Genomic DNA, 13893 nt, shown 5'->3' on the forward strand with positions numbered 1-13893 from the left:
AAAATTTCATTTTTAAGTATGATGTTTGCTGTAGATTTTTGGTAGATACTCATTATCATGGTAAAGATATTCTCTTCTAGTCTTAGTTTACTAAGAGTTCTCAATATTATTCAGTGTTGACTGTGATTTATACTTTTAACTTTTTTTTTAAAAGTTCAAATAATGAGATTTTAAAAGAAGAAAGTAACATGTCTAAGCTGTGAACTTTTTTGATTCCAGGTACTTATTGAGAGTGAGCAGTTCAAATAATGAGATTTTAAAAGAAGAAAGTAACATGTCTAAGCTGTGAACTTTTTTGATTCCAGGTACTTATTGAGAGTGAGCAGTTCAAATAATGAGATTTTAAAAGAAGAAAGTAGCATGTCTAAGCTGTGAACTTTTTTGATTCCAGGTACTTATTGAGAGTGAGCAGATGAGAAAAGAAGCTGATGACTCGGGTCCACTCACTGAATTGGAACACTGGAAACGCATGTCAGCCAAATTCAATTATATCATTGAACAGATTAAAGGACCAAGTTGTAAGGCTGTTATAAATGTGCTTAATGTTGCACACTCCAAACTCTTAAAGGTAAAAGGCCTTGTGTTGTAAAGTTAGGTATACTTCAAAACAAACAACTGGAAAATTACCCTTCTTGAATTGCTTCTTTGCATCATATACTTGGCACCGAGTATTTAGAAGTGCTAAACTTTGAGTAAGGCTTTCTCATATACCATAATTCCTTCCAGAAGAGGAAAAGGAAGTATAGAAGTGAAGATTTATTTCTCAATATTTCACATACCAATTTTGATAATACTAGTATAGGGTGATTGTCATTTATTTTTAAATTGTTTTTGAAACTGTAAATCATTACCAGCTCATTGAAATAGAGAACTGCAAGAAAGTCAAAAGCAAAAATGTCCTCTACCATACATCTCACCCGACTATTCTACCTTCTTTCCAGGAGGTCATATGTATTAAGTTTGGCTTGATTCTTTCCAGGTTCTTTTCTGTTTCTTCCTAATACACACACACACACACACACACACACACACACACACACACATTTGTTTTGTGTCTCTAATTTTTAAAAATTACAGTGTCATACTCTGTTTTTCTTTAACTCCCTCTTCCCCTAGTAGCATATCTTGGAGAGTTATGCCTGTCAGATCAAGCTGTGTAGTTTTCCAGAACATTAATGCACGAGGTTCTAGCTAATCATTTTCCTGTTTTTAGACAGTGAAATGGTTTCTTTTTTTCCCCCAACAATCTCAAGGTAAAATTCACATGCTGTTCATGTCTTCCATCTAAGGAGCAAAATTCAGTGGCTTTTAGTGTAATCATAGAATTGTGCAATCATCAATTTTAGAATATTTTCATCACTTCAAAAAGAAACCCCTGTACCTTTTAGCTATCACTTTCTGTCTCTACCTGTCTCTTTCCCCTCACGCCAGTCCTAAGTAACCACCAGTCCACTTTTTGTCTCTGTAGATTTGTAGATTGGACATTTCATATAAATGGAATCATATAGTATGTGGTGCTTTGTTACTGGTTTCTTTCACTTGGCTTGATGTTTTCAAGGTTTATCCATGTTTTAGCATGTATCAGTACTTATTCTTTTTCACAGTTGAATAATACTCCATTATAGATAAATACCACAATTTGTTTATCAGTTTATAAATATTTGCATTGTTTCTTCTTTTTGGCTATTATGAACAGTGCTGCTGTGAACATTTTTATACAGGTTCTTGTGTCGACATTTTCTTGTATATGCCTAAGAGTGGGATTTCTGGGTCAAACCCTAGCTCTGTGTTTAACTTTTTGAGGAAATTTGTTCCTTTTTTATATGTTTACAGACATTAATACAATTAAAGCTTCTATGTGCCTACAATCAAGTATTTTCCTGGGGTATATACTCTACAACTTTGTTAGTATTTATTATCAGTTAAAAATTTTTTTTTTTTGCCAGTCTGACATGTAGAAAATGCTAGTCATATTTTGGCTTTTGCTTGTTAATAGTGAAGTTGAGTATCTTTTAAAGTTTACTGGATCCTTGCATTTGTTCTCCTGAGAAACGTTGGCTTATATCTTTCTCTCATTGAAATGGTACGGGGAGGGAAGTGGGAGGGGGGTTCAGGATGGGGAACACGTGTACACCCATGGCGGATTCATGTTGATGTATGGCAAAACCAATACAATATTGTAAAGTAAAAAAAAATAAAATTCAGATATTAGTTTGTAGATAAGATAGTATTAGTTTATACTGATTCTGATAGTTCTTTATTACTATGGCTGTTTATCACTTGTTATGTATATTGAATGAGGTAATTCACCATCGTCCCTGAGCATCTCTGTACATTATTACTGAATATGAGAAGTTCACTTTGTTGATACGGATACTTTCTTGGAATAATGTGTTCTTTTAATAATTTGACCCATTCTTGAAGACTCAGAATAATGTAATGTCACAAATAACTAACCTAGAAAAGTACTCCAGGTAAAAGCACGTCTGGTTGAAGCCTATAGACAGAATATTAATTACAAAAGTAATGAGACTTAAGTCACTTAAGATATTTACAGTAACTATAAGTCTTAAATAACAGGAGAAAAAGGTATGTTAATCACATTCAAATATCTACTGTCTTAGTATATGTATGGCCAGGGAAGACAGCTTGAATTTCTTGGCTAAATCTTGGCACATAGATAGACCTTAGTGGTATATTTGGATGTTTCACAGGACTCAAACTTTCTTTTCTTAGAATTGGCGTGATTTGGATGCAAGAATCACAGATACAGCTAATGAATCAAAAGATAATGTCAGATATTTGTACACTCTAGAAAAAGTATGTCAACCTCTCTATAACTATGATCTAGTAAGTATACTTTTTAAAGTGTAGTTTAAAAAATTATTGTGTTTACTGTGGGGGAAGGAGAGGGTGGGATGAACTGAGAGAGTAGCATTGAAACATATACATTACCATATGTAAAATAGATAGTTGGTGGGAGTTTGCTGTATGACAGACACTGGGAGCTCAAACCCAGTGCTCTGTGATAACCTAGAAGGGTAGGATGGGGTGGGAGATGGGAGGGAGGCACAAAACGGAGGAGACATGTGTTTGCCTAGGGCTGATACATGTTGATGTATGGCAGAAACAGTACAATATCGTAAAGCAATTATCCTCCAATTAAAAATCAATAAATTTTAAAAATTAGCATGTTTAAAATCATTATGTGTATATTGGGAAAAATGTATACTGCAGAAAAGTTATTTAAAAGATGTCTTTTCCTATTATATATCTGTAATGAATCATAAACTATATTTATTATTTTAACCCACATTTAAATATGTGGTATTATCATAACTATGACCTCATTTGTATGTTGAGCAAGACAAATATATTAATTGTTCATTGCTTATAACAAATTACCAGAACTGAGTGACTTAAAAGAAAAAGCGTTTATTATATCACAGTTTTTGCAGGTCAGGAATTGCACAAAGTAGCTGAATGCCTCTGCTTCAAGGTCACTCATGAAGCTGCAGAGAAGCTGTGGGTTGGGAATGTGGTCTCTTCTGAAGGGGAGACTGACTGGAGAGGGTCCATTTCTATAGCACGTCACATGGACCTATGCACAGAACAACTCGCTTACCCTAGAGTGAGCAAGAGAGGGTGCTCTATCAGCATTACCCCAATAATACCAAAGCCAGATACTGCACTGCTGCTAAGTCATTTCAGTCGTGTCCGACTCTGTGCGACCCCATAGACGGCAGCCCACCAGGCTCCCCCGTCCCTGGGATTCTCCAGGCAAGAACACTGGAGTGGGTTGCCATTTCCTTCTCCAATGCATGAAAGTGAAAAGTGAAAGTGAAGTCGCTCAGTCGTGTCCAACTCTTAGCGACCCCATGGACTACAGCCTACCACGCTCCTCCATCCATGGGATTTTCCAGGCAAGAGTACTGGAGTGGGGTGCCATTGCCTTCTCCGAAAGCCAGATAAGGATACCTCAAAAAAAAAAAATTACAGGTCAATATCCCTGATGAAGATAGATGTAAAAATTCTCAACAAAACAGTAGCAAGCCAAATTCCACAGCACATTAAAAGAATCACACACTATGACCAAGGGGGATTTATTTCTGGAATGCACAGATGGTTCAACATATGCCAGTCAATAAATGTAATACCTCATGTTAGCAGAATGAAAGATAAAAATCATGTGATTATCAATAGATGCAGAAAAAGCATTTGACAAAATACTATAAAAATTCTCAATAAATTGGGTATGGTAGGAATGTACCTCAACATAATAAAAGAATATATATTCTTTAAAAATCATATAAAAATAAAATAATAAGCATGCTGAAAGAGAATATATATGAATATTATAATGTTCTGTGTACTTTTCTATATATTTAAAACTTTTCACTATAAAAAGTAAACTTGGAAGAAAATAACAATGCTTTTTATTGTTACCAAGACTTCAGAGTTGGAAGGAAAGTTATGAGCAACCTAGATAGCATATTCAAAAGCAGAGACATTACTTTGCCAACAAAGGTCCGTCTAGTCAAGGCTATGGTTTTTCCTGTGGTCATGTATGGATGTGAGAGTTGGACTGTGAAGAAGGCTGAGCGCTGAAAAATTGATGCTTTTGAACTGTGGTGTTGGAGAAGACTCTTGAGAGTCCCTTGGACTGCAAGGTGATCCAACCAGTCCATTCTGAAGGAGATCAGCCCTGGGATTTCTTTGGAAGGAATGATGCTAAAGCTGAAACTCCAGTATTTTGGCCACCTCATGCGAAGAGTTGACTCATTGGAAAAGCCTCTGATGCTGGGAGGGATTGGGGGCAAGAGGAGAAGGGGATGACAGAGGATGAGATGGCTGGATGACATCACTGACTCGATGGACGTGAGTTTGAGTGAACTCTGGGAGTTGGTGATGGACAGGGAGGCCTGGCGTGCCGCGATTCATGGGGTCGCAAAGAGTCGGACACGACTGAGCAACTGATCTGATCTGAATTTCAACATCAAGATTCAAAAGACTTGTTTAAAACTATATAATTTTCAAGTCATTTAGTTTTGGTTTTACTTCTTTTCATCCTAGTAATTTTAAAAACTTTGTTCAGTGAGGGTGAGGGCTGATGTTATTTCTCAGTTTATTCCATTTTTTGTTGTTTTCCTTAATCATTGATAATGACATTCAAGTGATTTAATTCTACCCAAGAGTAGAAATGTTAAGCAGACTGGTGACCCACCCTTCACATTCACACATAAGATCATATGGAAATTGTATAAAATAGAGAAAAAAAGCTTTGTTAAGTTGCTCTAGCCATGATGTACTTCATTATTATTGTTATTTTGTTATTATTGAGCTTCTGACATTCTTTGATGTAGGAATATTTTGAACATTATCTTTTAAAATTAGTGAAGTACTATCAGTATTAGGTCTTATAATTTCTTCCCCCTCATAAGCCATTTCTGTGGTTTTAAAAATTCTTTTTTTCCCTTCATTTTCTTTATTCTCATTAAAAGCAGTTGCTGTTAAGTTTGTAACTGCCCGTTGAGCAGGAGAAAAGTGGATGAATATGCTTCTATTTCTTGTTGATAAAATTCTATGAATTTTGTTTCATGTTTTCATCCTAGTATTGTGCTATAGGCATATATACTCTTATCTATTATATATATAAAATGTCTAAACTCTATGTATAGTCAAGAACTGTGCACCCATTGAGCTATTATTATAAATAATAATGTTTAAAGGGCATTTTCCTGGTGGGCCCATTTGATATAATCCCCAGGCCTTTTCCATTCTTTATAAGGTTGCCTTATTGAGGGTGGAAGGAATTCTAGGCATATTTTCATTAGAATCTTGTTGATCTACAGATAACGATATAATATGAAAAGTGATGATACTAATTTTCATAAGCCACATAAAATTGATTTAATTATGTCTTGATGTGCCGGGGTCCAGCCCCGGCTGATCCAGGGTATTCAAAGCGGGGACGGCATCGGTGAGGGTCAGCATACAATAGCTTCATTTAGATATTAATTAAAGATATAAAGAGTAATAGAATAAGGATAGCTCAGTAGGAAAATTCAGTGGAGAAAAGAGGCTGACTAGCTTGGTTTACGCGGGAGACCAATAAAACTTCAAGTCAAGAAGCTTGCACCACTTACGTAGGCCGCAGGCGTCCTTCCATTCTCCCGAAGGAGAGGAGACACTGAGGCCTCCCCGGTCAGATCTTAGAAGCCCAGGCATAATTAGTAAGCATGGCGGGTTCCGCGCTCCAGATGGAGACTCAGCCAGAGTGAGAGAGAGAGCGACATGGGGAGACCAGTCTTTCGAGGAACTGATCCCCATTCTTTATTTTCCAGAGTCTGTTTTTATACAATGAGATGTTATACAAAAGTCACGTGGGGACAGCAGTCCTGACTTTTATTAAAGTCAGGTGCTTCACACAAATGTATACAGAGGTCTTAGGGGTGTTACATCATCTTCTGGCCAGGGGGGGGCCTGCTGACAATTTATGACCCTCTCCTTGTGACAACGGTCAGTCAACCAGGACACTTATTTCTCCAGGGGTGATTATTCTTAAAACAGATGCCACCCAAATAAAGTTACATTCCTATAGGGTGAGGGTGTAGTGGGTTTTAGTTAAGGAAAGAATTTATTTAGCCTAAGGTCTAACGTGATTAATATCAAAGGTTAATACTTATTTCTTCTATATTCATTAATGTATGTAAGGGCAGGGGATGTGGAGACTTAGCAACAAACATTGGCTCAACAAATGAAAAACCCTTCACCAATACAATTTTTAATCAGCCCATTATACTTATACTAATAGTTTTCTGACTTTTCTAAGGAACCTGTTTTTAGAAGGTTTAAAGCATCTCGTGCCTTTCACGGTTGGGAGGCTGTGAGCAATCACATGTGGCCGGACAAGCCCGTCAGGCAGGCTAGAGAACCTTCAGAGGAGTTTGTAGGTTGAAACACTCCTGTCACGCCCAGGAATTATTATTACCTGGAGCTCTAAGTTAACTCCTTCTCCGAAAGAGGTGGTGGGGGACAGCCCCCCGTAAAGTCAGAGGTGTAGGGGAGAGCACAAAGTAGTAAAGTAGGCAGGCTCTGGTTATGGGGGTAGATGCTCGAGGATTTCCAGGGGGACTCCTGAGGCTCGATCCCGCCTTTGCGTATGTCCAGCCTCCTTCCTCATGACCTTTGTCATGGGCAGAGTACCTCACTCTGGCCCCCAACATTGATGCTTTTGAACTGTGGTGTTGGAGAAGACTCTTGAGAGTCCCTTAGACTGCAAGGAGATCCAACCAGTCCATCCTAAAGGAGATCAATCCTGGGTGTTCACTGGAAGGACTGATGTTGAAACTGAAACTCCAATACTTTGGCCACCTGATGCAAAGAGCTGACTCATTTGAAAAGACCCTGATGCTGGGAAAGATTGAGGGCAGGAGGAGAAGGGGACGACAGAGGATGAGATGGTTGGATGGCATCACTGACTCAATGGACATGGATTTGACTGGACTCTGGGAGTTGGTGATAGACAGGGAGGCCTGGTGTGCTATGGTTCATGGGGTCACAGAATCAGACACGACTGAGCGACTGAACTGAACTGATGTCATGGTTACACCTCATACCTATGACATGTAGTACCCTCATCAGTGGTTGTTTTTCCTGGTTTTATTTATTCCACCACCATTAAAAAAATCTTTTTATATATTTTAAATTGTCCTAGCAATTAAAAGGCAAACTACTAGAGGTCAGGAATACCACTGACCTTATCTGTTCTTCCATAGTGATTTGCATCAAGGTTAAAGACAGGATCTCAAAATCTCAGGCACCTAGCTATGCTTATATTACAGCTGTGGGACTTGGACAAGGTACTTCTCCACATTTCTATTTTCTCATTTGCAAAATGGGAATAGTTAATACTTTATAGATTCTGACTCATTTTTTTCACATTTTCACATTTCACATTCAGTGTACTCAGAGTACATTTTATAGTCAGTCAAGTTTTATGAATCATTGTGAACATGACACCATCTGAGATTATTAGTTCTTTCCTGGGAGGGTAGTGTATGTTTCGGTTTGGGTACTGTTGGTGTGAATTCAGATGGCAGTGAGTGAGCACCAGCTTGTGGTACAAAATCTCAGAAGAGTTTATTTTCCATCTCCTCCCAAAGAGCAGGATTGGGACACATAGGCTTTGCTCCTATCTTTCTTCATGGCTTGTTAATTTCATGCATAGTTTGGTGGCTTAGTTTTTTGTGGGAGTTAGACTCCCTGTCTTGAGCATCCCACCCCGCTTTCTTCAGTTCAGTTCAGTCGCTCAGTTGTGTCCGACTCTTTGTGACCCTATGGACTGCAGCACGCCAGGCTTCCCTGTCCATCACCAACTCCTGGAGCTTACTCAAACTTGTGTCCATCAAGTTGGTGATGCTATCCAACCATCTCACCCTCTATCATCCCCGTCTCCTTCCGCCTTCAATCTTTCCCAGCATCAGGGTCTTTTCCAATGAGTCAGTTCTTTGCATCAGGTGGCCAACATATTGGACTTTCCGTCCTTCCAATGAATATTCAGAACTGATTTCCTTTAAGATTGACTGGTTTGATGTCTTCTGCAACACCACAGTTCAAAAGCATAATTTCTTTGGCGCTCAGCTTTCTTTATGGTCCAACTCTCAGGTCCATACATGACTAGTGGAAAAACCATAGCTTTGACTAGATGGACCTTTGTCGGCAAAGTAATGTCTCTGCTTTTTAATATGCTGTCTAGGTTGGTCATAGCTTTTCTTCCAAGGAGCAAGCATCTTTTAACTGCACGACTGCAGTCACAATCTGTAGTGATTTTGGAGCCCAAAAGAATAAAGTCTGACACTGTTTCCATTGTTTCCCCATTTATTTGCCATGAAGTGATGGGACTGGATGCCATCATCTTAATTTTCTGAATGTTGAGTTTTAAGCCAGCTTTTTTACTCTCCTCTTTCACTTTCATCAAGAGGCTCTTTAGTTCTTCTTTGCTTTCTGCCATAAGGGTGGTGTCATCTGTGTATCTGAGGTTATTGATATTTCTCCTGGCAATCTTGATTCCAGCTTGTGCTTCATCAAGCCTGGCATTTTGTATGATGTATCTGCATATAAGTTAAATAAACAGGGTGACAATATACAGCCTTGACATACTCCTTTCCTGATTTGGATCCAGTCTGTTGATCCATGTCCAGTTCTAACTGCTGTCTCTTGACCCTCATGCAGATTTCTCAGGAGTGAGGTCAGGTGGTCTGGTATTCCTATCTCTTTAAGAATTTTCCACAGTTTGTTGTGATCCACACGGACAAAGGCTTTGGTATAATCAATAAAGCAGAAGTAAATGTTTTTTTGGAAGTCTCTTGCTTTTTCTCCCCTTTTCTTAGTAGCACCTAAAGCAGCAGTGCAGTCTTACAATCAGTGATGTGTTAGATCCGATGAAATCAAACCTGCCCTAAAGTGTCATTGTCAGCATAAATCTAGATAATATGTGAAGCTCTTTGCTTAGTGCCTGGTGCATAGTAACCTTTCAATATATGTTACCAGTAGTTTGATATCTCAGATGCACTTGCTCTGCTTTGATCCATGCCATTCTACTTGTTTCAGTTTGTTTGCATCTCTCCCACGCTGCCTTGACCTCCTCCAGGATAGTTTCCTTATATTTGGAATTCTGTCAGTACTGTTAGAACTTGGTAGCACTTCCTAGGCTTGCTGATAGGCGAATTGAATTGAATAACCAATAACCAGCTTTTCAACCATACATTAGTCATTTTACCCATCAAGATATCAGTTTCTTCATCTTTAAAAAGAACAACTTGAGCTGTTAATCCTTAAATAACTTTCACTTACAAAATCTTTTCTTTAGACAACAACAAAAAAATTTTTTTAAGGCCATGTAATATGGCTTGCAGCATCTTAGTTCCCTAACCAGGGATTAAACCCAGGACCCCTGCAGTGGAAGTGCCAAGCTTTAACCACTGAACTGCCAGGAAATTTGCATAAATAAAACCTGAAGTTTACATGTACAGAAAAGTTGCAATGATAGTACAGAATTCTCTTCACCTAATTTCTCCTGTTAATATCTTGCATTACCTTGGCACATTTGTCAAAACTGATGTCTCTGTTTCAGTATCCTGTCAAGGATACCACTTGGCATTGAGTAAAATGTTACACTATTTTATGTAAGTTTAGAGTTTTGAATATTATAGCTTTCTGGTTATTAAAAATATGAACATATGGTGGAATTCACTTGCTATATTTCAATTTTAGGTTTCCATGGCGCATGGGATACAAAATTTGATAAATGCCATCAGAATGATTCACAGTGTGTCCAGGTACTATAATACTTCTGAGAGAATGACCTCATTGTTTATCAAGGTGAGTTTCAAGGGAAGAAGCCACACATGTAACCCTGTGAAAAAGTTAACAGTGCTTTCCATTTGAGCCAGAGAAGGGAAAAGGGAAATTCTGGATTTTCGTACTTTGTGGACAAGAAAAGAAAGATGTTGCCTGGAGTCAGTTGTACTTAATTGAAGGGGGACTTTTCTGCTTGTCAGAGGTAAGTGCCCAAGACTTGTTTAAATGTATCTGATGATTTTCTAATTTAGTTATTCCAAATAGTTTTGCATAAGAGGTAAAAGTTGGGTGTTTTGTTGCTAATGCTTCTTAGCTACTTCTATGCACACTGTGGTTTATGTAAAATCTTACCGTGTAGTGTCATTTGATTAATTGTTTTAAATAATTGAAAAAATTATCCAAGAAACACATGAATAGAATTTACTTGTAAATAATTCAAGCAGAACGTAACAGTCACATTTCAACCTTTGTTTTTTAAATCAAAGGATAGGTTTAATCATTCATTATCTATGTCCCAAACGTGGCAAGAACCTTAGGAGACTTTTCCGTTGCTTGTCTTCCTCCTTGCTGCATGTTCCACATGGAGATTGCTAGTTTCATGTTATTGTTGCTATTTTTTCAACATTATGAATCAACAGGTGTTCAGACTGAAATCTAAGTATTGCTAGGTTCTTGGATCTGTGTTATGATTTCCACGTCTTCCTTTGTCTTGGATTTAGTATTTCTTTTGCTGAAAAAAATTCTTAAGTAATTCTTCCAGAGGGGGTCTCTGTGGTGAGCCCCTTGAGTTCCTGCCTGTCTGAAAATTGCTTCATTTTGTCCTACCACTCAAATGTTAGTTTGGGTTTCTTAAGTTCAATATAATTTTTTCTTGGAACTTGGAAGATGCCATTGTGTTCTATGTTGTTGTATCTTCCTGCTCTTCCTTTGTAGGAAACCTATTTTATTCTCATAGGAAGATTTTACGATTTTTTCCTTTATTCTTGAACTTCTAAAATTTCAAAGTAATGCTCTTTTTACGTTTATCTTGTTCTATACTTGCTGATGGAGAAGGCAATGGCACCCCACTCCAGTACTCTTGCCTGGAAAATCCCATGGATGGAGGACCCTGGTAGGCTGCAGTCCATGGGGTCACTAAGAGTTGGACACGACTGAGCGATTTCATTTTAACTTTTCACTTTCATGCATTGGAGAAGGAAATGGCAACCCACTCCAGTGTTCTTGCCTGGAGAACCCCAGGGACGGGGGAGCCTGGTGGGCTGCCGTCTATGGGGTCGCACAGAGTCGGACATGACTGAAGCGACTTAGCAGCAGCAGCAGCATACTTGCTGAGTTTATTTTACTTCAAAAAGACTGTCGTCTCTCTTCATTTGGGGGAACTTTTCCTCTTTACTCCCGATTATATCCACCTATACAATTTATTCCCTTTTCTTGAATCTAAAATCTATATTTTTTAATTATGATCTTTTTGGTCCATCTATGTCCTTTGACCTTTCAGCTCACTCACTGCCTCTTCATTTATATCCCAATTACTGGTCAATGCAAATTTCAGTTTCCAAGTTCTTTTGTTGTTTCCTTTTCATGGTGTAAAAATCCTCTCATATCTTTTTCACGAACTAATTTAGTTAACAAAGCCATTTTAAAAGATTTTACGCATATCTTTTCTGTATTTTCTCTCTTTGTTGAATTTAATGTTTCTGTCACCATGTCTGTTTTCTTCAGTTGCTTGATGATTCTTGGTTGTCTGCCCATCTTTGTATTTGAGATTCCTGATTTGCCTCTGGGTTTTGTTTATTTTGTCTGTCTCCTGTGAGTAAGGGGCATAACTTACTGTTGGAAGGGAGTGGGAGTAGCTTTCTCTCTGATCTGTCCTCTTGAGGGTGCAGTAGCTACTTGGGTCACAGCTCTCCGAGGCCGTGGTCTGCTTATTGGTTCATCCTTTCAGCATATGGCACCGTTGCCTGCTGTACGAGTTGCTCCAAATTCAGTGTTCAGGGTTACAGCTAAGGGTCACCTCACATTGGAGAAGGCAATGGCACCTCACTCCAGTACTCTTGCCTGGAAAATCCCATGGATGGAGGAGCCTGGTAGGCTGCAGCCCATGGGGTTGCTAAGAGTCGGGCACAACTGAACGACTTCACTTTCACTCCTCACTTTCATGCATTGGAGAAGGAAATGGCAACCCACTCCAGTGTTCTTGCCTGGAGAATGCCAGGGACGGGGGAGCCTGGTGGGTTGCCGTCTATGGGGTCGCACAGAGTCGGACACGACTGAAATGACTTAGCAGCAGCAGCAGCAGCATGTTTTAAAAAAACTTGTTTTATTTCTTTCTCTATATATAGTTATTTTGGACTTATATTTATTTTAGGTAACCAACCAAATGGTGACAGCATGTAAAGCATATATTACTGATGGGGGAACTAATCATGTTTGGGATCAGGAAACACCAGTGGTACTAAAGAAAATTCAGGTTTGTACAAGTATTTTTATTTTCTTAAATCTTTTAACCATCTGGCTCAATTTTGTTTACTTTTTTCATTGATAAAGTATGCTAGCTTTGAAAAAGTATTGTACAGAGTAGCATGAGCGAATAAAAAGAACTTCATTAAAATTATCCACTTCCCTTTATGTTTAGTGCTCCTGGTAGGGCACCATTTAATCCTCAGCTTCTCCATGGCTGCCTGTATCAAACACCAATTGTGTACTCTTACGTATGCTCTGACCACTCCTCTTATTCCATCCCCTGTTAAATTTCATTTTCTTGCCTTTTTCATTGGCTGGGACTGTCGTACATCCTTAAGTAGATCTTGTGATAGTTGGCATCTTATTCTGATCTTCTTTTGGAAGAAAATCCTTCTAACATTTCCCCATTTGGTTTGATGCTTTAGTGCATCATTGATTAGATTCCAGGAAGTTTTACTCCTAATTTTGGTTACTAGGAGATATTATTAAAAGTTATGAATGGGTTTTGAAAAAAGTTTTTATGCACTTATTCATCGAGGAGGTTATAAAATTTTTCTCCTAAATCTGTTAACAGAAGACATTTTAAAAAATTTTTTTATTGCAAGATATTTGCTTTACAATATTGTGCTGGTTTCTGCCATACATCAACATCAATCGGTCACAGGTATACATATGTCCCCTCCCTCGTGAACCTCCTTCCCATCTCCCAACCGATCCCACCCTTCTAGGTTGTCATAGAGCACTGGATTGAGCTCCTTGTGTATTTGAGTCAGTCCTAAAGAGGGGGATGAACCTAGAGCCTATCGTACAGAGTGAAGTAAGTTAGAAAGAGAAAGATGGATATTATATATTAACACATGTGTATGGAATCTAGAAAGATGGTACCGATGAAGCTATTTGCAGGGCAGCAATGGAAGCACAGACAGAACAGACTTGTGGACACAGTGTGGGAGGGAGAAGTTGGGCGGACTGAGAGAGTGGCTTCGGTTCAGTTCAGTTCAGTTCAGTTGCTCAGTCATGTCCAACTCTTTGCTACCCCAAGGACTGCAGCACCCCAGGCCTCCCTGT

The 13893-nt window shown here is 38.6% G+C and overlaps 1 protein-coding gene across 1 annotated transcript in view; it reads left to right on the top strand.

Annotated features, from left to right (window-relative positions):
- The window catches only part of DNAH8 (dynein axonemal heavy chain 8), a 328304-nt gene that overhangs the window by 16127 nt on the left and 298284 nt on the right, over positions 1-13893 (top strand). The window contains exons 7-10 of the mRNA XM_024983878.2: positions 392-568; positions 2737-2850; positions 10276-10383; positions 12731-12832. Coding sequence (XP_024839646.1) covers positions 392-568; positions 2737-2850; positions 10276-10383; positions 12731-12832 — 501 coding nt within the window. The remainder of the gene's footprint in view (positions 1-391; positions 569-2736; positions 2851-10275; positions 10384-12730; positions 12833-13893) is intronic.

Source organism: Bos taurus, chromosome 23 (genome assembly GCF_002263795.3).
Source record: "Bos taurus isolate L1 Dominette 01449 registration number 42190680 breed Hereford chromosome 23, ARS-UCD2.0, whole genome shotgun sequence".
Lineage (NCBI taxonomy): Eukaryota > Metazoa > Chordata > Mammalia > Artiodactyla > Bovidae > Bos > Bos taurus.